This window comes from Rhinoraja longicauda, chromosome 26 (genome assembly GCF_053455715.1).
Source record: "Rhinoraja longicauda isolate Sanriku21f chromosome 26, sRhiLon1.1, whole genome shotgun sequence".
Lineage (NCBI taxonomy): Eukaryota > Metazoa > Chordata > Chondrichthyes > Rajiformes > Arhynchobatidae > Rhinoraja > Rhinoraja longicauda.
This window is the reverse complement of record NC_135978.1, coordinates 6,619,224-6,642,516: the sequence shown is the minus strand read 5'-3', so window position 1 is coordinate 6,642,516 and position 23,293 is coordinate 6,619,224. Positions and strand designations below refer to the sequence as shown.

General features: G+C 41.4%; 1 protein-coding gene across 2 annotated transcripts in view; it reads left to right on the top strand.

Annotated features, from left to right (window-relative positions):
* dhrs11a (dehydrogenase/reductase 11a) overlaps positions 1-22,101 on the top strand; it is a 58,034-nt gene extending 35,933 nt beyond the window's left edge. The window contains exons 4-7 of one of the 2 annotated variants that reach the window (XM_078422776.1): positions 15,152-15,281; positions 17,693-17,785; positions 19,106-19,171; positions 20,319-22,101. In XM_078422776.1, the coding sequence (XP_078278902.1) occupies positions 15,152-15,281; positions 17,693-17,785; positions 19,106-19,171; positions 20,319-20,360 (331 nt within the window). In that variant the 3' untranslated portion in view covers positions 20,361-22,101. Of the gene's footprint in view, positions 1-224; positions 5,140-15,151; positions 15,282-17,692; positions 17,786-19,105; positions 19,172-20,318 lie in introns of those variants that run through there. The other variant, XM_078422777.1, reaches the window with a different exon arrangement.
* Positions 22,102-23,293: the final 1,192 nt, after the last annotated feature.

Here is a 23,293-nt window from a genome sequence, read left to right as displayed (position 1 = left end):
TCGCCCATTCCTTCTCTCCTGAGATGCTGCCAGACCTGCTGATTTACTCCAGCATTTTGTGAATAAATACCTTCGGTTTGTACCAGCATCTGCAGTTATTTTCTTACTCGTCCTTATTCAAGAGCAGTTGAACTTGTATGGCGCCTTTTAAAATGGAGACTGTGTCAACATCTAGCGTATGTACTGGTTTTGTTTCACTGACTATTGTTTTTGTTTAACTTCAGATTGGAGACCTTCAAATGAGGCCCACAGACCAGTTGTCGTAGCAGTGAGAAGCAGCAGCTGTCTATACACGACTAGCAACATGTGTTGTAACACACAAGCCTCTGCTGGACAGTTTTTTTTAAACAGAATGTTATGCTAAAGAGTGTTTCTGGGACAGATGTCCTATTTCATTTGGCCACATCTAAATGGTAGAATTTGTCTTCTATTTGCACCAGATATTCTTTGCCATTACTGTACAATGGAGCAGAACATTTTATTTTAAAGCAAATCGTTTTAACTTCATTTTGTGTCTCTTCGAACTGCTGCAGATCATCTTAGTGCCAGCTGTAGCAGTAAAGGTACAAAAATGTACGAAGGGCGATTGCTTTTGTGTGTGTGTGTGTGTATGTGTGTGTGTGTGGAGAAATGATGCTCGACCACCTAACTTTCCAGTTTGTTGGCGACTTTTATTGTTAAACTGAGCTGTTTGACTATTTGTTAGTGTGCATATCTGCTGATCTCCACGCTGGATTGCACTGAAAATTCATTTAGTGAAGATGAATGAAAATGTAAACTGTTTTCAAAGGAATTATTTGAAAGGGGTATAATTGAAAATTGATTGTAATAGATAACTAGTCTGCTATAGAGTGATTACATTAATTACTTGTGTTTTTATTGCTGCTTCACTATGGATTAGAATATTACAAACCAGGAAATAGGTTTATCTAGTTTTTATACCTAATTTTTTTTTAAAGAGAGAAACCTAGATTGTAGAATAATAATGAGACAAAATGATCAAACAAGTTCTCTTCTTAGTTTTTCTTGATTAAGTTTAACATTTTTACTGTTTTTGCTGCTTTCTTTTCCTGACAGAAACCTAAATAATAACTGCACTTCACCAGCTTACTGAATAAAGTTGTTCCATGGCCCTCGTCAGTTTTGTCCAAAATTAAAAGGATTTTTTGGGGAGCTCAGTATTATTGAAATTCAACCTATTGATTTTTAATACCCTTGGCTGTAACCTCTTTGCAATTTGTGGATTTGCTTCTAATACTTCTAGGTATTGGTTTTCATTTCAATCAGTACGTTGTCTATTTTTGCTACCCAAGTCTATAGTTGAATGGTGATTGAACAGATATTCCCGTAAAGTGATTTGTTCAATGTGTACATGCAGTTTGTGGCAATAATCTTGCATGGTACATGGTGATGTACTTTTTCAAGGACATTACCTTCATTTTAAAAGACCACCATATGGTAATGTAGTTAAATATGATTAATTAGTGTCCTGATAATTCCACACATTGAGCCAATTTTCAAATTTTATTTTCCAGAAGCATGCCCTTTGGTGATTCAGATATTAATTTCAGGTGATTCAGGTGCAATGTTCACAAATCCCTAAACAATAAAGTTTAAAAGGGGGCTTTTAGCTTAAAGGGTTTTTAAATCACCTTTAACCGTATTTGATATAGCACAGTTATAACTTAAAGTTTAAATAATTCTCTTCCAAGCTCCATTAATTCTAGCAGAATAATGACAGACTTGTTTCTTAATATTGCCATATTGACCTGTTCTGGCACTTTGAACATAGGACTTCACTGTGCGACACCACCACTCTCAACCCGTGTAGCCTACACGAACCTTTCAAGGTGAAAACCAAACTGTTTATTTTGTTCTTTTTGTGCCAAATGAGCTTGAGCCACTTACAAACTACTTGTTAGAGCTGGTTCTTAATCTCTTATGTGAACCTTCTGTGCTCTGAGGTACTTAACTACACACGAGATCCAGATGTAACTTTTTAGGCATAGTTTTACCATAAACCGCACCATTAGCTGCTGTTTTTAATATTTTAAATAAAATTACTGAACATAAAGTAAGGGAATGTGTGTGGTAAACCATTAGCCTCCACTAGACTGAGGTATATTTCCGATTGTTATGAATGTATTTATTTTTCTGCCACCTGTTAAACCCCTTTTTTGTTCTTGAAAATGCAGATGGGCAAACAGTTCTTCCCTCGTTTCTAATGCTGATCATTAAATAATTGTCCCAGTTGTCAGGTTTATGTGTGAGTGGGAGGTATTTGCGTGTGTATAAGATGGAAGAGATAAATGAGGATTGGATGGAGTTTAACTATTTCTAGTGTTTAAAGCTAGGAACTGCTTACTGCTTGTATAAGTGTTGTGAGTCAATCTATACAGGTGCCAAACAGTTCTGTGCTCCTCTGATCTTTCGGTGTACTTATTTTCTTGCTGAGGTAATTGAGTAATGAATTTGGAGTTTGTACATTCTCCCCGTGACCTCTGTGGGTTTTCTCCGAGATCTTTGGTTCCCTCCCACACTCCAAAGGCGCACAGGTTTGTAGGTTAATTGGCTTGGTATAAACATAAAATTGTCCCGAGTGTGTGTTGGGTAGTGTTAATGTGCGGGGATCGTTGGTAGGTGTGGACTCGGTGGGCCGAAGGGCCCGTTTCTGCGCTGTATCTCTAAACTAAACTAAAAAATAGCACCAGGAACTTAAGTTTGATTTTCTATTACTTTTTGACGCACTTTATCCTACTAACACCAAACTGTGAGCCGGTGGCATAAACATTGGCTTGTTTATTCTCTGAATAATATTTTACATGAATAATTAAGTGTTCAAACATGGAGAATAATTTCTGCTGTGTTCTAACCATCCCAACTGCAATCTTATATTTTGTTTTTACATCAATCCAATAGTTTAGGAAAATAGCAGCATTCCATTGAATTGTTCGAAGCCTCTCGATAACGTACTGGTTCTGCATGGTATTGCTGAATAATTATCTCTGTATTCATGTTAAATAATTGAAACCTGAATAATAATATGGAGATTGCATTGATGTGGCTTTAAGAACTAATGACCGTGCTCTTCATGTTATTAGCACTGTTGTATATCTTTTTAATCTAAATTCTAGGCATGTCTCCAGCTTATCTTCAAATGCTCCCAATATTGCTTTTTCCTCTTCCTTATGACTGCCACCGTCCCCTTTCACCCAAATGGCAGCATGTGCTCAACTCTATTAGCAACTCTTGTGTCACCCAAGTACTAAAGTCTTACAAAAACAATTGCATGTTTATTCTGTGAATAATTCACAGGAATAATTAAGAGGGCAATAATGAAGAATAACTTCTCCCATGCTGTGTCCTTTAAAGCTAATGTTGGTAAAATTTACCGCATAAGTGAATTCACCACATCTGCAAAATATGCTTCAGACATATGTTTCTGTGGTCTTTACAATTTGAACATGAAATCTGCACTTGAAGTAGAGTTGTAAACATATCTGTGAGACCTTTATGTTGTTTTTAACTCAATGCTTTGGTAATGCAACCAGATTTTATTTTAATTTGTGTGCAGTATTGCAATTTTGTATAAGGTGAAATGCAACGTGAAGGATCCCGGGTTTGAAGTGTCCCTGTCAACCAAAGCCGCATTCTGTGGTTCAGTGCTCTACCGTCACTTATGCAGCTGTTGATTTTTGATGCTAAAACAGTTGAGGTTCAATAATGTGGAGATTGGGACAATTATCAAATGTTAAAACTTGAAATTATGGGCATTTAAGCTTGCTCCAGACCGCTTGAAAGCTCTCGTGTTATTGTATGGCAGTGAATAATTGCACATCACATTGCCTAGTTTTCCAAATTACTGCATATAGAGTTGAGTAGATGTTACTTGGGTAATCGTATATTAGGAGCAGGTAACAAAAATAATTGATAACTTGCAAAATTCGAAGGCACATTTATATTAAGCTTGTTTTGCAAAGATCAAATAATAGATACTGTGCCATTTAGACGTACACAGCGAGTACACTACTTTTAATGTTTAAACGATCTCACTTCTACAAATATAGTTTACTAAATTATCTAAATGTGTTGGATATAAATGTTACATAAAATATTGTGCCACATTATTAGTTAATTTGTGCTCAAAACCCAGAAGTGACCTCGAGCTGGAGAAGATTATTTCTTTTTGTCAACCAAGTATTCGCTTTTGTTATCTTTTTGGAGTTCAGACATTTTGATTTACAATTGTCAATGCGGCATTGCTGTAATTATGTACCTTATCAATGGAAGATTGCTAAGATTTAAAATCCCACTTTCGTCGAGAATGAATGCACAAAAATATTACAATGTTAGAAATCTCCAGCTAGTCTGTCCTTGATTTTCAAGGCATTCAAACTCGATGTAATATCAGCACTTTTTTGTGTTTTTTTTCCTTTCTAAGTTCTGATAATTTGCCATTTGCCTTGTTTGCTATCCACAAGATTGTCAACGTCCAATGCAACTTATTTTTGTTTAAATTTCCAACATTCTGCTCTGATCACTTTTTGTTATGAAATAATTCAAAACCTGGATTTATTCATTAATACTGCGTTTCTTTTTATAAGGTTAGGCTTTCATATTACAAAACAAGTTTATTTTCTGCTTCAGTTACATTGGTCCTTTTGATAGGCTTTATGTAAGTAGTTCACAAGGATTGAGTTCCTAATTTGTTCATAAACAAAAGACAAAAAACTGTATCCACATGGAAATAGCTTTGTGATGAATGATTGGCTTATCGCTAGCAAACAATTTGAACTTCATACTAATGTTAACTTAGTTTAGCAACACTTTTTATTTAACATTTGGAGTTGGTTTCAAATAAGCAGGAGTTTTTCAGTTATTATTTAATCAACACTACTGTACTGTTGCTGTAGAAATTAACTGATGCTGCTAAATTTTACAAAAAAAATGTTGTATGACTTGAGGCATTATATAATAAATAATCTCCATTATGAAACTGGATCCTGTTAAAAACTGTGAAATCATATTCTGGTGAAAACTCTGATCATTAAATGAAGACGGTAACAAAGTTGTTGAGAGATTGACTTCTTTACAATACAGTGATTACAAGTGTGTTTTTAAAATTGCAACTTTACAAGTTTCCTTTGTCCTAATATTCATAAGATGTTACTTTTGGATGGGGGAATATTAAAATACCCTGTATACATATTTAAAATATTCTTCTGTACGAGTGTTGTTAAAGTTGGGACGTTTAAAGAGAAACACAACTAGCCGCTTTCAGCCTCGTCGCTTCCAAAATACATGTCAACGTTTTATTGCTCCAGTTGGTTGTACGGTCACATTGCCAATAACAACATAGTCATGCCACAGATGCAGCCATTCGTAATATTGATCAGATTTATCCAACTTTCTCCATTGCAATACGGTTTCCAATTTCTTGTTGTGACTTAGGAAAGGTGGGTAACTTCACTATATCTGATAATCAATGGAGGACATTGGCACAGAGATCCATGAAAGTTCATGATACAGTTTTCAATAGTGGTGGCCTTTTTGTATTGAGTAAGCATGGAATAACAGCCTCCCTTTAAAAACATTATTTTGGCACAAACACTGCAAACTTGTTGTCATTTAACACTTACAAAGATCTGGAGCATCCTTGCAACCAAATGGGTGTGGGCAATTTTGAAAGTGTATGGCCTCTAATAGACTGTGAGGCACAGGTATTAAAAAGAGGCCTTCAATACTATTGTAATTCAACATTGATATATAATTGTAAACCATTCACCCGTTACAGGTACAGTAAAGGTACCTTATGAGATCACCTATAATTATATCTCATGTCTTACTGGTTGTACTAAGGGCTGAAGAATTTGCACATTTCTTGGTAAGAAACTAGATGTGAGGATCTCATTTTTTACCTTTCAAAAACCCTAAAGTGAAGTAAATGTTAGAATGAATGTATCTGCTGATTCCACCGATTATTGTCATATGCTCCTATTGAATATACCGCAATGACAGGAGGTAAGCTGTCCTAGACCTATCAAAATGTCACTTCATAACCTGCTACTGAGACCATTGGATTGATTGATTAAAACATACGGCATGAAATTCCATGTTATTCCACTTCGCATCCACTCACTTACACACGAGACCAATTTATAGAAGCCGGTCAACCTACAGACCCGCACGTCTTTGGGATAGGAGAGGGAACCCGCACGGTCACATGGATAGCGTGCAAACTCCACACATACAGCACCCAAGATCAGAATGAAACCCGGGTCTCTAGCGCTGTGAGGCTACAGCTCTACCAGTTGCACCACCGTGCTAACCTTCCTTTTCTCATCCTTCTCTAATCCACTGACATGAATTGCCTTGACTCATTTCAGCACAACTTAAAGAATTTCCAATGAAACACGTGGAAGCAGGGCTGCTGATCCAAACCTTTGCTTCTGAAACAATTCCTGCTTGTCTAAACCAATGCCTAAATTTGTACTTTTTAATTTTTCTTTGGTCTCTTAGATTGCCAGATGATGGCCTGCTTCTCTAACAACTATCTCTTTGGTTTAGCCAATATTTGTTATGCAACTGAAATAAAATAAAAGGTTATTTTTTTAAATCCAGAGATCGACCATCTCATCTGCAATTCACACTCTATATCACCAACACCTACACATGTGACAGAATTAAAGTTGTCTCCCTTGTTCTTTAGTGATTTGAATTAAGGTGATGAAGGAACTTCTCTGTAGTCAGAGTTAAATGTTAAATGGAGTTCTTCAGATGCAGACGATGAGTGTCAGGATGGGAAACGTGTTAATATTCTAAATTACTTTCAAGCATTGCCCATTGGCAACTAAGATTTTCTTGGAATAGATGTTTCAAGAAATCTGTGAGCTTTCTTTAATAAAAGAGAAACAGATATTTTAGGTGCACGAGAGAATGCCACTCTTCACTATGCATTGTGCCCACAGTATGAATGTTGAATTCTCCAATTTTAGGAAACCTCCAACCCCCTCCTCCCACTAATTTCCTCCCCTCTGGCTTCACAATCTGCAATTCCTCAAACAGGTCCTACACCTATTCTTATCGAAGATAGAGACATGATGCTGGAGCAACTCAGTGGGACAGGCAGTGTCTCTGGAGAGAAGGAATGGGTTTCGGGTCAACACCCAATTCCTTCACTACAAACGTGCTGCTTGTCCCGCTGAGTTACTCCAGCATTTTGTGTCCGGTGTAAACCAGCATCTTCAGTTCCTCCTTACACCTATTGTTCTTATCTCTGGCCTTTGTTCTAGCCGTCTGCATATCAAATTTTGGCAACTAAGATTCTCTTGGAATAGATGTTTCAAGAAATCTGTGAGCTTTCTTTAATAAAAGAGAAACAGATATTTTGGATTTTGGATTTTTTGGAAAAAATCCCCCTTGCCTGCGTTGACCTATTACATACCATACTTTGCCCTGCCTCTCCCCTTTTCCAGCTTTTTTCTCCCCCTTACAATCAAAGTCTGAAGAAGGGTCTCAACCCAAAACGTCACCTATCCATGTTCTCCGGAGATGCTGTCTGCCCTGCTGAATTACTCCATTATATTGTGTCCTTTTGTGCATTATCCAGCATCTGTCGTTCTTTGTTTCAACGTTGTGGCATTTGCAAAGTAAACGAATTATAGTGTCAGTAGCACCTTAGCATCTGTTGGTGTTAACAAATGGTTAGGAAATTACCGTGCTGCTATTTAAAAGACAAAGCATGTAACTGATAATTATCATCGATGCATTCTTATTATAAAAGCACACCATTTAATCATTCTGCAATTGCCTTCCTGGTGGAAAAACAGTATAATTGGATGATATGCTCTTGAATGAGAAATTTAATGAGCATTTGCCTTGCATATGTAAGCGAATTTAACAGCAATTCTGGAGATAAATCTGCACCAACTACTCACATAGTCTGTACTCCCAAAGGCTAATATTAGCATTCCAATCAAGCAGCATTAACGAATGTCTGATTGCAGAATATGGGGTTTATTTGACAGACATGAACCTGCAGTTTGCTGTGTTGTAGAAAAGGAAGGCTTGTTTTTTTAAAATTCACACAATTACTCTTCAATGCAAACAGACACTAAATGCCGGAGTAGCAGGCCGCATTTATGGATAGAAGGAATGGGTGATGTTTCGGATCGAGACCTTTCTTTACACTTCACGACCTGGAACATCGCCCATTCTTTCTATCTTTTTGTGTCTACCTTCAGGACCTCGACTACCGAGTTTCTGCAACAATTTGTTGCTTCAGAGTATAGCATTTCCTATCTCATGTCTGCATTTCCTATCCTTGTAACCCACTCGTGTGAAAGTATTCTTTATTTTATCTTCATTGCTCCTTTTTCTCATTTTGTTTAAAACATCCTCAAGAGCAACAAGTTGGATACTGATACCTTCGATTCTTGAGTACAATACTTGGGAATGTGGACTCAACGTTTGGGTTAAGTAGTTTCAGATAATGTGCCTTTTCTATCATTATTTCAGATGTTCAGCAGCTGCAAATTGCAAATAAAGAATCTGCTTCAGTTTTAGTTTAGATTAGATACTTTTATTGTCACATGTGACAGGTCACAGTGAGAGGCTTTGTTTTGCATACCAAGGTATTCAAAGAGCCGCCACATCAAGGGTGCCGACAAAGTTACAAAGCATCCCTTTTGTTTGCCCCAATGGGTCCCCCCCCCCTCCACCCCCGTAGTTCTTGACACAACCCCCACTTAGTACTCGACGGTCTCCCCCACACTGGGTCTACCCCCCCGCTCCCTTTGTCCTCGACAGTCCCACTATGCGACCTCTGGACTCCGACCTCCAACCACGGAGAATTTAATTCTCCTCTGGACCAATCTTTTGTTCCCTTTTGTTGTTACCACCTACGCTAATTAGGCTAACTGCATTTTAAATGATATTGTCTTTAAATTAATGCCCCAGCTCAGCACATGGATAAAGGTCACCCTTGCTGCCATTTATCCACCCATTTATCCACACTTATCCACCTTTCTGCAGAACACAAAGCACTGGAGGAGCTCAGCCAGGCAGGCAGCATCTGTGGAGTGACGTTTTGGATCGAGACCCTTCTTCAGTTTTTGTGTTTTGCTCAAAATGCCAGCATCTCCTTGTATCTCCACCTTTCTTTTGTCTCTGCAGTTCAAAACATTTTTCCCTGTAACTTCAAACTGGGGGAAAGATAGACAGTTCCTGATTTTATACACACATATTGTCACAAGCTATAGGAGTAGAATTAGGCCATTTGGCCTGTCGAGGCTACTCCGCCGTTCAATGTTGGCTGATCTCTGCCTCCTAATCCCATTTTCCTGCCTTCTCCCTGTAACCCGTAACGTCCGTTCTAATCAAGAATCTGTCTGTCTCTGCCTTAAAAATATCCACTGACTTGGCCTCCACAGCCCTCCGTGGCAATGAGTTCTACAGATTCACCACCCTCAGACTAAAGAAGTTCCTCCTTGCCTTTCTAAAAGAGCTTCCTTTAATTCTCAGGCTATGACCTCTGGTCCTAGACTCTCCCACCAGTGGAAACATCCTTTCCACATCCACTCATTGCCTTTCTTTATTCTGTAAGTTTCAATGAGGTCCCCCCTCATCCTTCTAAACTCCAGCGAGTACAGGCCCAGTGCTGTTAAACGCTCAACATATGTTAACCCACTCATTCCTGGAATCATTCTGGTAAACCTCCTCTGGACCCTCTCCAGAGCCAGCACATCCTTCCTCAGATATGGGGCCCAAATTTGCTCATAGTACTCCAAATGCGGCCTGACCAGTGCCTTATAGAGCCTCAGCATTACATCTCTGTTTCTGTATTCCAGTTCTCCTGATATAAATGCGAGCATTGAATTTGCCTGATCTGCTGAGACTTCCCAACATTTAATCTTTTTATTTAAAGATTCCAGTTTCCACAGTATTTTGCTGTGGACACAAATTATAACTTGCACCTGCAAGAATGCAGAATGTAATCCTTAGCATGGGAGGGAAGTACATAATGGACAGGATAGAAAGGAAAGAATTAGCAGGAGCAAAGTTTGCAAATACACAAACAGAAATCAGTGATTCTTGAAAGCGAGACGTTCCATGGATAGATGAAAGGAACTTTGGCTGTTTCCCAAGCCAATGCATGTTAGCGTTGTTACTTTTATCGAGACAAGAGACCGCAGATGCTGGAATCTGGAGCAAAAAAAATGCCTGGAAGAACTTGGGTGGAAAATATCAACCCTAAACCTTGACCACCTATTTTCCGCCACAGACAGTTTTTCAAGCAGTTTGTTTTTAGGTCATATATTTTACATCCTACTCTTTTTGGTTATCACCGTAGGTTTTGCTGAATGGAAAGTCAGTATTGAATGGCGGCACAGTGGCGCAGCGGTAGAGTTGGTACTTTACAGTGCCAGAGGCCCGGGTTTGATCCTGACTACAGGTGCTGTCTGTACAGAGTTTGTACGTTCTCCCTGTGACCACGTGGGTTTTCTCCATGTGTTTTGGTTTCCTCCCACACTCCAAAGACATACACGTTTGTAGGTTAATTGGGCAGTAAAAATGATAAATTGTCCCTAGTGTGTAGGATGGTGGTAGTGTATGGGGTGATCGCTGGTTGCTGCGGACTCGATGGGCCAAAGGGCCTGCTTTAGCGCTGTATCTCTAAAGTTTAAAAGTAAAGGCTGTGAAACTGGTAGTCAGGGTGTTACTTGATACCAGTGTAAGGAACAATTAATCTGTACTTGGTATAGAAACGGAACTGCAGATGTTGGTTTACACGAAAGGACACAAAGTGCTGGAGCATCTCTGGGGAACGTGGGCAGGTGACCTTTGGAGTCAGGACCCTCCCAAAACGTAATCCATGCATGCTCTCCAGAAATGCACCTGACCCGCTGAGTTACTCCAGCACTTTGTGTCCCAATCTGTATTTGAGAATAACTGGGATGAATGTGGGTAACACATATAGAAAATCAATATTCATAGAGTCACACAACAGCAACAAAGCTGTTAGCCCATTGGGTACCAGTTAGGGTTGCCAACTGTCTCGTATTAGCCGTCTCGGACATCCCGTATTTTGGGCTAAATTGGTTTGTCCCGTACGCGCTGTCTGCCAGGACAGTGTAGGCTAATGGAGTGTGTTCTCCTAACGGAGGTTGTGTAGCAACCCGCCTCCCGGCCCGGGCGGCAGCCATTGGTGGAGCGGGAGCACGTGGCCGCTGGCTGGGTGAGGTCAGTGAGGCCGTATTTGGGTGAGGCCGTATTTGGGAGTGAGATAGTTGGCACCCCTAGTACCAGTCAACCATCAAGCACTCATTTTCATTAATCCTATATTCCATATTCCCATCAACTCCCTCCAGATTCTGCCACACCAATTCTTTGGAGGTATTTTACAGTTGCTAATCTATCAACCCACACATTTTGGGGATTTATAGATAACAGCATCTGCAATTTTGCGTGTCACGCGTTTATGGGGACGGGGGAATGGAACTCTAAGCACCCAAGGGAAAACTCTCACAATCACTGGAAAATCCTACAAACTCCACACAGCTCCAGGGTGTTTGTGATTGAAACTGGATCGCTGATGGGGGGGGCAGCACTGCTGACTGCTACCATTAAATTGTGATAGTGGCTTTTTATCCAACCGTATGATAGTTTTATCCAACTGTAGAAATGAAGCATCAATCCTAAACAGCATCTCAGACAACGTAGTTAGCCAAATATGGACACACAATGCTGGAGTAACTCAGCGGGTCAGGAAGCATCTCTGGAGAGAAGGAATAGGTGACGTTTGGGGTTGGAACCATTCTCCAGACTACTTCCCCATCTTTCTGTGATTAAATATTTGTATCATTCAATTGTGCAACTTATCAAAACTAATAACCTTCCCTTTCCTCCCAAAAGCTTTTTAGTTATGTTTTGCTTTCTTAAAAAAATTATTTTAATGCCAAGTATTTTAATTTACTACAATCTCGGGCAACGGAGCAAGAGAAGAAAAGGGTGTTGGTCTAAATGACTCTTTATCTATTCCAGTGGGACTGGGGTGGGCTGAATTATATTAAAATTCATTTATATTAAGATTAACATAAAATTTACATAATATTAAAATAAAAAATTTAAAATATTTAAATAAAATTTTATTTTAACGCCAAATATTTTGATTTACTACGTTCTCCAGACTCCAGACCAAGGGATGGAAAGTGGGGTTGGTCTGAATGATTATTTATCTATTCCAGTGGGCCTGTGGTGGGGTTAATTACCTCTTTATCTGCTGTTTTTCTTTATAATACAATTGTAGAATTTATCAAAACCGATTGCCTTTCCTCCCAAAAGTTTTTTACTTGTATGTTTTGCTTTTTTAAAAAATTATAATGCCAAAGATTTTGATGATTTTATCTTTGAATGGTAACTTTGTCACAGCAATTTGGTGAACATCAAACATGTCACCTATCTCAGTTGTGGTGAACTTTGACCATTAAGTTTATCCAGATACATCACTAAAACGAGGAGTAACGCCAGGCTTGGGCAAGAAATGCACATTTTCTGTGTCATACAATTAGTCAATAAATATTTGTAGTTTACAGAACACATTTTGTTCAAATACTGTACAAAAACAAATACTGTATTTAAGTTTCCAACACTTTTAAACTATCTGCATTTTGCTCAGCCACTAATAAATAAGATGCTTTGTACGTATGATTATACTTGACACACGCTGAACTGGAGAAGCTTATCTGTTAATGATGTAACTTCAGTCAGTTGCCTACGTTCAACCCAATTAAGATCTGAACTCTCTTTGTATACTTTAGTGAGTGGAAGATTGCTCTGAGTGGTGCTGAAGTAAACTTAATTTTATGAGATCAAATGTTCTATTTCAACTCAGCAAACCATGTTTAATAATCAGCTGCTTGCTCAACATCATTTGATAATGATGAAGAATGGCTGAAGAAGGGTCTCGACGCGAAACGTCACCCATTCCTGTCCCGCTGAATTACTCCAGCATTTTGTGTCTATCATTTGATAATGGACTGACATAGCATTAGTGCAGTGTCATCATGAAGCTTTATGACCTTCACTTACTTATGTAGAATCATTGGTGAATATTTTCCCCTACAGATGGATATGGATGTTTTCCATCTTAATTTAAATGTGTAAATCAACACAAAGTGTTTTTGTTTAAGAATAACAAAATGTATCACAACATTAATATGTATGTAATCTGTAGAGGTTTGCTTTAACTATTTCAAACAAATGATGACAGAAAATGAAAAGGAATTTTGATCTGAATAACAAAATGGAATTCCCTGGCTTTTTTTTTTGCATTCCTTCCTTGTCGCATCTTGTTTGGAAAAGTTTGAAGTTGTAACTTGTACATTTTTGATGTGCAGCTCGAGTTAGTTTTTGCGTGTACACTGTATATCAAATCCACAGGTCTATGGCATATTAATTTGACCATGGCATATTAATTTGAGGTAATTTAGAATAAACTAAACCTTCCATTCTCATGTTCAAGCTTTGAGGATATAATTTGGTAGAACGATATTGAGAGCATTGCGTGCGGTCCAAGGTGCCCCATTGCAGGAAAGACGTGGAGGTTTTGGCAAGAGTGCAGAGGTGGTTTACCAGAATCATGCCTGCATTAGAGGGGTATTAGCTACAGGGAGAGGTTGGACAGACTTTGATTGTTGTGTGTGGACTGGAATGTAGATGGTTGCAGGAGACCTGATAGAAGTGTATAAAATTACTAGACCAAGTGGACCCGTTGGGCCCAAACCTCTCCTGCATTGGTGCAGCACCCTCTCCTCCCCTCCCCCCTTCCTCTCCCCCCTTCCCCTCCCCCTTCTCCATCCCCCCTTCCCCTCCCCCTTCCCCATCCCCCCCACTCCATCCCCCTCAACCCCCCCTTTATCCTCCTTCCCTCCCTCCCCTCTCCCCCCTTAGGATATAGATTTAAACTTTAAAATGTGAATAACTTAAAAAAGATAACACCAATTTCAATAAAACGACCATTTTTACCATTAAAGTGACAATGGTGGGTAAGGTGGGCCCAAAATTGTCGCGCTATCGTGTACCGTTTTGGCTGAAGTTCAGTCACAAACAAGATAACAAACGAGAGTTTTAGTATATAGATGAGAGGCATAGAAAGGGTAGTCAGCCAGGATCCTTTAACCAGGATGACAAAAATCAAATACTCGAGGGCATAACTTCAAGGTGAGAGGGGCAAAGTTTTTTCACACAGAGGGTGGTGAGAGCTGGTGGGGATGGTGGCTGAATCAGATATGTTTGTGACATTTAAAGACTTTTGGATGGATATGCAGGTCATGGGCTATGTGCAGGCAGATGAGAATTGGCATTATATCTGGCAGAGCCATTGTGGCCGAAGGACCTGTTCTTGTTCTGTACTGTTCCTACGTAACTGCTCAATGTGGCAGGGCGGCACGGTGGCGCAGCGGTAGAGTTGCTGCCTTACAGCGAATGCAGCGCCGGAGACTCAGGTTCGATCCTGACTACGGGTGCTGTACTGTAAGGAGTTTGTACGTTCTCCCCGTGACCTGCGTGGGTTTTCTCCGAGATCTTCGGTTTCCTCCCACACTCCAAAGACGTACAGGTATGTAGGTTAATTGACTGGGTAAATGTAAAAAATTGTCCCCAGTGGGTGTAGGATAGTGTTAATGTGCGGGGATCGCTGGGCGGTGTGGACTTGGTGGGCCGAAAAGGCCTGTTTCCGCGCTGTATCTGAAATATGAAAAAATATATAATATATGTGACCACTGCCAGGCAGCCTTTCCATACATTTGAACTGAAATGAATAATTGATTTTGAAAAGCTTTCATAATCTTGTATGTCTCAAAAAACGATGGTGTTGTTCATGACCTTGGAACCATGGTTGAACCTTGTGGTGCTGCTCACAGAGCCAATAACACACGAGAACTCATTCACGTTAAAAAATGAAGAATATGCCAAGCTTAAATTGACTTACTTTTCTTTAAAAAGTAACTTGGTAAGTTTTTATAGATTTCACGTGTGGAAAACGCAGTTCCACAAAAGCAGTTAGTAATTAATAGGCTGCAATGTAAGTTTGTTGCAGAAGCAATGTTTGGATGACAATTTTATAACTGTCCGCACATACTTTCTTCTCCAGCATAATGGGCCATATTCCACATCCGAAAGACATTTCGCACTTTTATGGTGTCACGAAGTACGCCGTGACTGCACTGACGGAAGGTATTCGGTATGAACTGCATGATCAGAAGAGCCACATTCGTGTCACAGTAAGTCTACCCTCAATTTCACAAATTAATGTTCACCCTAGTAAAGTTCAATAGACAATACATACAGGAGGAGGCCATTCGGCCCTTCGAGCCAGCACCGCCATTCAATGTGATCATGGCTGATCATTCTCAATAAGTACCCCGTTCCTGCCTTCTCCCCATACCCCCTGACTCTACTATCCTTAAGAGCTCTATCTAGCTCTCTCTTGAATGCATTCAGAGAATTGGCCTCCACTGCCTTCTGAGGCAGAGAATTCCACAGATTCACAACTCTCTGACTGAAAAAGTTTTCCTCATCTCAGTTCCAAACGTGCCTTCCCCTTATTCTTAAACTGTGGCCCCTTGTTCTGGACTCCCCCAACATTGGGAACATGTTTCCTGCCTCTAACGTGTCCAACCCCTTAATAATCTTATACGTTTCAATAAGATCTCCTCTCATCTTTCTAAATTCCAGTGTATACAAGCCAAGCCTAGTTCAGGCCTTTTTCTAACAACAAACAAAATTCCCTTTAGTAATTGATCTTTTATCATTCATGGTGATTTTGAAAAGAGTATTGTCCTTGCACCTCTGGAAACAGTGTTCAGCTCCTGCCCCTATCTAATCAGGGGCAACACTCTTTGATAGCAGTGAGGTTGTTAAAATGAAATGAGCTCTTAATGGGGCGGTGCAGTGGCGCAGCGGTAGAGCTACTGGCTAGAGACTAGGTTCGATCTCTGGGTGCTGTCTATATGGAGTTAGTACATTCTCCCTGTGACTGAGAGGGTTTTCTCCAGGCGCTCTGGTTTCCTCCCACGTTCCAAAAATGTGCAGGTTAATTGGCTTCTTACATTGCCCCTAGTGCGGAGGATGCGAAACTGGGATAACATGGAACTAGCGTACGGGTGATCTTTGGTCGTCGCGGACTCGGTGGGCCAAAGGACTTGTTTCGACCCACCCGATGTAGGCAGAAAATATTGCAACTGAAGTGCAACATGTAACAGTTGTAAGTGGAGGGCAATGTAACGTTACTTGGAGAAATCGTGAATGGAATTAGATTCAACAAAGCCAGCACAACACAATAACTCAGAAGGCCTCTCGTTGTGAACTACTATGGTCTGTCACACAAGTGAATTTAACAGGTACCTCCACCAAAATAGTTTTAGTTCATAGTCGACCAGTTTAGTTCATAGTCGATGCTCCGACTTCCTGAATTAGTGGGCCCTTGTTTAAATTGTCCAAGTCATGTATCTCTACACAGTGGATGGCTCCATAGTAATCGTGTATTGTACTGTCTTTCCACTGACTGGTTAGCACACCACAAAAGAACCAGGGGTCACAGTTTAAGAATAAGGGGTAGGCCATTTAGGACTGAGATGAGGAAAAACTTTCTCACCCAGTGAGTTGTGAATCTGTGGAATTCTCTGCCGCAGAAGGCAGTGGAGGCCAATTCACTGGGTATTTTCAAGAGAGAGTTAGATATAGCTCTGAGGGCCAACAGAATCAAGGGATATGGGGAGAAAGCAGGATCGGGGTACTGAATTTGGATGATCAGCCATGATCATATTGAATGGCGGTGCTGGCTCGAATGGCCTTCTCCTGCACCTATTTTATATGTTTCTAAAAGCTTTTCACTGCACCTCGGTAAACGTGACAATAAACTGAACTCAAACTCATCTCATAGGGCCCAAGTCCAAGGTGACCTTGTCTAATCAGGGGTATGGTGCATTTTGGCTGAACATAACAAGTGCTGTCTTCCTCCGTAAATGGACAGAAAAGATCCTTGGGCATCATGCCACTGACAGAAACTGGTGGAATCATTGAAGGCCATTTAACTCAGAATTCATTCATTCATTTGGTACAGGACATGATTTTTTAAATGAACGTCAATTGCCTTGATAGTCTTAAAGTCACTGGTATTAAGTGGATCCTTTCCAACCCACATCATGTCTCATCCTTGCCTGCAAGCCCAATCCTACCAACAATCTCAAAATGATTCATGCCTCCGAACACTTTGCCATCCAACACAGCCTTATTATCAATCGATTACCAGTATTTGACATTTCATATCTATATTTACGCGCCCACAAATTCTTTACATCCAATCTTCATCCGCTCCCCATTAAATACTGTTTAGTTTAAGTTTATTGTCACATGCACCGAGGTACAGTGAAAAGCTTTTGTTGCGTGCTAACCAGTCAGCGGAAAGACAATACATGATTACAATCGAGCCGTCCACAGTGTACACAGATACATGATAAGGGAATAATCATGTTAGTGCAAGGTAAAGTATGATCAAAGGTAGTTCGAGGGTCACCAATGAGGTAGATAGTAGTTCAGGACCGCTCTGTAGTTGTGGTTCAGTTGCCCGGTGACAATGTAATGGTCAATGTAATAATTTGGCATTGCTTCTAAAATGTGTACTCATTTTCAGAGTATATCGCCCGGACTGGTGGAGACCGAGTTTGCATACCACATGCTTGAGAAGACTTCAATATCAGCCTCCCAATTATATAGTACAATCAAGGTACGGCACACGGATGGATATACAAAACGACCAGCAAAAAGTGTAAAGATTGAGATGGCGCAGTGACTTGGGTTACGTCACCTCACAAGTTTCATTTTATCAAAACGATGAATTCCACCAGCACTTTGTGTTTGCTCACGATTCCAGCATTTGCATTCTCTTATGCTTCATATGTGCTATGAACAGAATTAGGCCATTCGGCCCATCTAGTCTACTCTGACATTCAATCATGGCTGATCTATCTTTCCCTCTCAACCCCATTCTCCTGCCTTCTCCCCATAACCCCTGACACCTGTACTAACACCTTCCTCCTGCCTCTTATCTTTAATTTTGTTTGCGTAAAGGGCTTTCCAGGCCATATTTGCATTTATTAGAGAATAGGTAAGAAATAGCAATTAGCTAATCTGCTGAGAGAGGACTGAGTGAAAGAGAAATAGCAAGAAGAGATTTTAAAGAGCATGAGAGCAAAACTTACCGAGCTCTAGGAAGGTGGAACGTTACCTCAGATGAACATGTTTGCAGATTAAACCATGACTGCAGCAGGTAGAGCTGCTGCCTCACAGTGCCAGAGACCCGAGATAGATGCCGACCTTGGACGTTGTCTGTGCAGAGTGCTCGTTCTCCGTGTGAGTGTGTGGGTTTTCTCCGGGTGCTCCGGTTTTCTCCCACATCCCCCAAAATGTTCTGGATTGTAGGTTAATTGGCCGGTGTAAATGTGCCCCGAGCGGATGCCAGAAAATGGGATGACAGAACTAGTGTGAACGGGTAAAATCGATGGTCGGTGTGGACTCTGGGCCGAATGGGCCTGTTTCCAAGCTGCATCTCTAAACGAAACTAATTTAAATTAGACTGCAGGCAGAGGTCTATAATGAAAAGATCGTTTAGTACTGCGGTCATAAGAGTTATTGATTAAAATGTGGAGTGGTCACTGGGGTAGTCTGATGGAGGTTAAAACGTCGTCTTCACAAAGTCAGCCAACATATTGATTGTTTTTGCAGAAGCAGGTAGTACATGGGAAGAATGGCCTGTGAAGCAGATACTGAAAAGAAAGAGAAGGATCTAAAGAAAGACCGACCTCTCTTGGCCCAGCAATACACTTTGGCGTCTGAGTTAGACATTTATAAGACTTGAAGACTTGTTGAAGACTTGAACTGGGACTTGAATCAGTCTATGCTGTGTTGACAGGGGTTCTCATGAGGCATAACAAAAGCTTAAGCAAAGACATAGTGCTGGAAAAACTACTGCTGTGCCACCCGATAAGTGTTTTGTGTTTTAATGATATTTATTTCCCCCTGGTAAACTCCCGCTGTTTTCCTGCAGGTTCTGCAAGCCGAGGATATCTCCAGTGCTGTGGTATTTGTCCTGGGTGCACCCCCTCATATGAATGTAAGAGAATGTCGTCATCTCCATGCGCAGTGTTCTTCCTGTTGTGTTTCCTGCCTGTCTCTATGGACAATCACTGTGATGACAATGCCTCAAAGCCACTCCTGTTTCCTTTTTTTAAACAAAACACCCATGAAGTACTTCAGGGACGGCCTGGGCTCAAGCCCTTAGAGTCCAATGATGGCAGGGCCGTAGTCTGTGGTCCTTCCCCACAAAGCCTTTGCAATGGCTGCTCCAGGCTCCAGTGCATCCTACATGTACTCCAGCATCCTGGATTGTGTCTGTCGGCAACATCTCGTCCCATTGCAAGACCAACCAGTGCAGGAAGGAACCGCAGATGCTGGTTTACTCCGAAGATAGGTGCAAACAGCTGGAGTAACTCAGCGGGACAGGCAGTATCTCTGGAGAGAAGGAATAGGTGACGCTTGGGGTCGAGACCCTTCTTTAGACTGAGAGTCAGGGGAGAGGGAAACGAGAGATAAGACAAGGTACATGAGAACAAATGAATGAAAGGTATGCAAAAGGACAAATCAGAGCCAGCAACGATGATCAAGGAGAGGTGGACCCACCAGTGTTGGGCCGACCAGAATGTTTGATGTTTGATGCAACGGTTGATGTTTGCCTTCATGTGTGTCCCTGGGAACAACCTGTAGATCAGAGAGTCCTCTGTTGCACGGCAGCGCACGACGAACATTGACAGGGGCCCTTGCATCCCTTGTCCGACCTCCTCACCAAGTGCATAGTCTACAAAGAGGTGGCAATCATCCCATCCGCACCGCAACACTCTTGAGGGCAGCTGGTACTGGCAGTGAGGCACTGACCATAACCATTTTGGTACATGTATAGTGAGCAGATTCTCTCCTTGCCTTTCACAATCTATGGCAAATGATGTGTACAGTACTTGAATTCCAAATCATCGTAAAGTTTATGGGACTTACTCTAGGTCATCAATTTGGCACGCAGAGGAATGTTTGCTCCCCATAAATATGTTTCCATGCTCTCTGTTTATTTATCGGAATTCTTTGTAAATCCCCGAGAAAGAATCCAAGGATTTAATCCGGTTGTAAATAACTCCACCGTTTTTGCAGCGTACAGGAACTGAAACTCACTTCTGCAATGATGAACTGAGAAACTTTTCTTTACTCTACAGGTCGGGGAAATCATCATTAGACCGGTGGAGCAAAACCTGTGATGACGTTTGTTCCGATGAGGGAGTACTCTGTGGCTGACACGTAGCTGCAATCAGTGATGATGCTTCCGAACGTTTGACCCTTATATTTGGCCAATGTTGGTGGAAAGCTCAGTATTATCCTCTTATATATGTTGCCAAATAGTCAACTTGGACAAACGTAATTGCTGTCCATGCTTCAGGTGATAAAGTTCTTTATAAACCTCCTCCAACCTCATCTATTGCATCCGCTGCTCTAGATGTCAACTCATCTATATCGGCGAAACCAAGCGCAGGCTCGGCGATCGCTTCGCTGAACACCTGCGCTCGGTCCGCATTAACGCCACTGATCTCCCGGTGGCCCAGCACTTCAACTCCCCCTCCCATTCCCAGTCTGACCTCTCTGTCATGGGCCTCCTCCAGTGCCATAGTGAGGCCCGCCGGAAATTGGAGGAGCAGCACCTCATATTTCGCCTGGGCAGTTTGCGGCCCGGTGGTATGAACGTCGACTTCTCCAACTTCAGATAGCTCCTCTGTCCCTCCCTTCCCCTCCTCCTTCCCAGATCTCCCTCTATCTTCCTGTCTCCACCTATATCCTTCCTTTGTCCCACCCCCGACATCAGTCTGAAGAAGGGTCTCGACCCGAAACGTCACCCATTCCTTCTCTCCCAAGATGCTGCCTGACCTGCTGAGTTACTCCAGCATTTTGTGAATAAAAAAAAGTTCTTTATAAAGTTGTTTTTATGCAATAAGTACCATCAGCAGTTTTCTGGCAAGTTTACTGCTTCCATTCAGTCGAGGCCAATAAACATCATATCCCACAATAAGTCAGAAATGACTTAGTCTTCATCATCATCAATGTAAGGAAATACAGGGAATTCTAAATGCTCAACGAGGATTTAATTTACCATCTCATACTCGTACTCCAACTAGTTTCCAACAATGATTTGCTGGAGATTTAAAGGGAAATTCTGATATTTTCACAACACGCTCCAGATCTCCCATTGTAGAGGACTCAGTCTGTACACAAATCACTACTTGCTCAGTGGAATATGTGACCATGAGGAACTAACATTGTTTAGTTCGAATATCTGGCTGTGGGCGTAGCCCAAACCAACACGCAAACCAACCTCCCTTCCACGGACTCCATATATCACTTCACGCTGCCTCGGCAAGGCCACCAGCAAAATCAAGGACCAGTCTCACCCTAGCCCCTTCCCCTCCCCCATCAGGCAGGGATAGAGAAGTTTGAAAACCCATACCTCCAGATTCAGGCATGGGTGATGTTTCGGGTCGAGACCCTTCTTCAGACTGATGTCTGGGGAGTGGGTGATACAGAGATAAAATGTAGTCAGAGACGGTAAGACAGTCTTACTGTCTCCGACTGCATTTTATCTCTGTATGCCCCACTCCCCAGACATCAGTCTCCTGTTTCTTTGTTTCTATGTTTTTTCTATGTTTCTTGAATCCTCTACAAAAAGGGATAGAAACTATTACATTTGAGATTGCTTCCTGCAATATTTACCCTGGTTTCAATTCATCTATTCAGGTGCAAACTATGCCAATGCTGTTACAACTTTTATTTTTAATCAATGTGGTGGTCTTTTGGGAAGATTTAGCTCTGGCTTTTAAAAAACATTCTATTGTCTCGGAATCAAGCTCGGGACTGGTTAGCTTTTACCTTTATAAATAACAAAGTAAAGATTTTTAAATAATAATGCTTGCTAATTAAACCTGGCGAGGGGTGAATTTATTGAATTATGCATTAGTCCATTAAATAAAGCATATAAATGTGTTTTAATTATTTGCACCGATTGCCTTTAATGGTTTGTTTGTGAATTTAACAGAATTGATAGTTTCTGGTCTTGATGCAGTTTTGATAGTTGATAGTTTCTGGTCTTGATGCAGTGGAAGTTTTTAGTACCTGGAATTTGGAATTATTTTACTAAACCACCTGGAATTGGGTTCAACATACCTTCTTGATCCATCTCTGCACTGACGCAGCTTGAATGGAGCAGAACAGTGGCGTAGCGGGTAGAGCCGCTGCCTCACAGTGCCTGAGACACAGGTTCGATCCTGACCTCGGGTGCAGTCTGTGTGGAGTTTGCACGTTCTCTCTGTGACCGCGTGGGTTTCCTCCGGGTGCTCCAGGTCCCTCCCAGATCCCAAAGATGTGCGGGTTTGTAGGCTGATTAGCCCCTAAACATTTCCCCTGGTGTGTAGAAAGTGGGATAACATAGAATTCATGTGAACGGATGATCGATGGTCAGCATGGACCTAGTGTGCAGAAAGGCCTATCTCCATGCTGTATCTTTCTATCAATCAATCAATGAACGGCGGCACGATGGCGCAGCGGTAGAGTTGCTGCCTTGCAGCGCCGGAGACTCGGGTTTGATCCCGACTACGGGCGCTGTCTGTAAGGAGTTTGTACATTCTCCCCGTGACCGCGGGGGTTTCCTCCAAGATCTTCTGTTTCATCCCACGCTCCGAAAACGTACAGGTTTGTAGGTTAATCAACTTGGTATAAATGTAAAAAAACAATTGTCCCAAGTGTGTGTAGGATCGTGATAATGTGCGGGGATCGCTGGATCGTCCGGACTCGATGGGCCGAATGGCCTGTTTCCGCGCTGCATCTCCGAATTAAACTAAACTAAGCATAACAATTTGAAGAAGGGTCTCGACCTGAAACGTCATCCATTCCTTCTCTCCGGAGATGCTGCCTGTCCCGCTGAGTTACTCCAGCCTCTCCGGTTTAAACCAGCATCTGCGGTTCCTTCCTATGCACGGCAATTTGATGGCCGTGAGGATTTGCACTGCCCCTGTGTTTCTGTGGTTTAGTTTGTCACTTTGTCACCTACATCAAGAGCTGTCTGTGGAAGCCTGTTATCCATTCACATACTTGAGCACGCCTGGCTGAGTTCCGTAGCCTCGCTGTGAGTTGGCAGCCGCATGCTCAT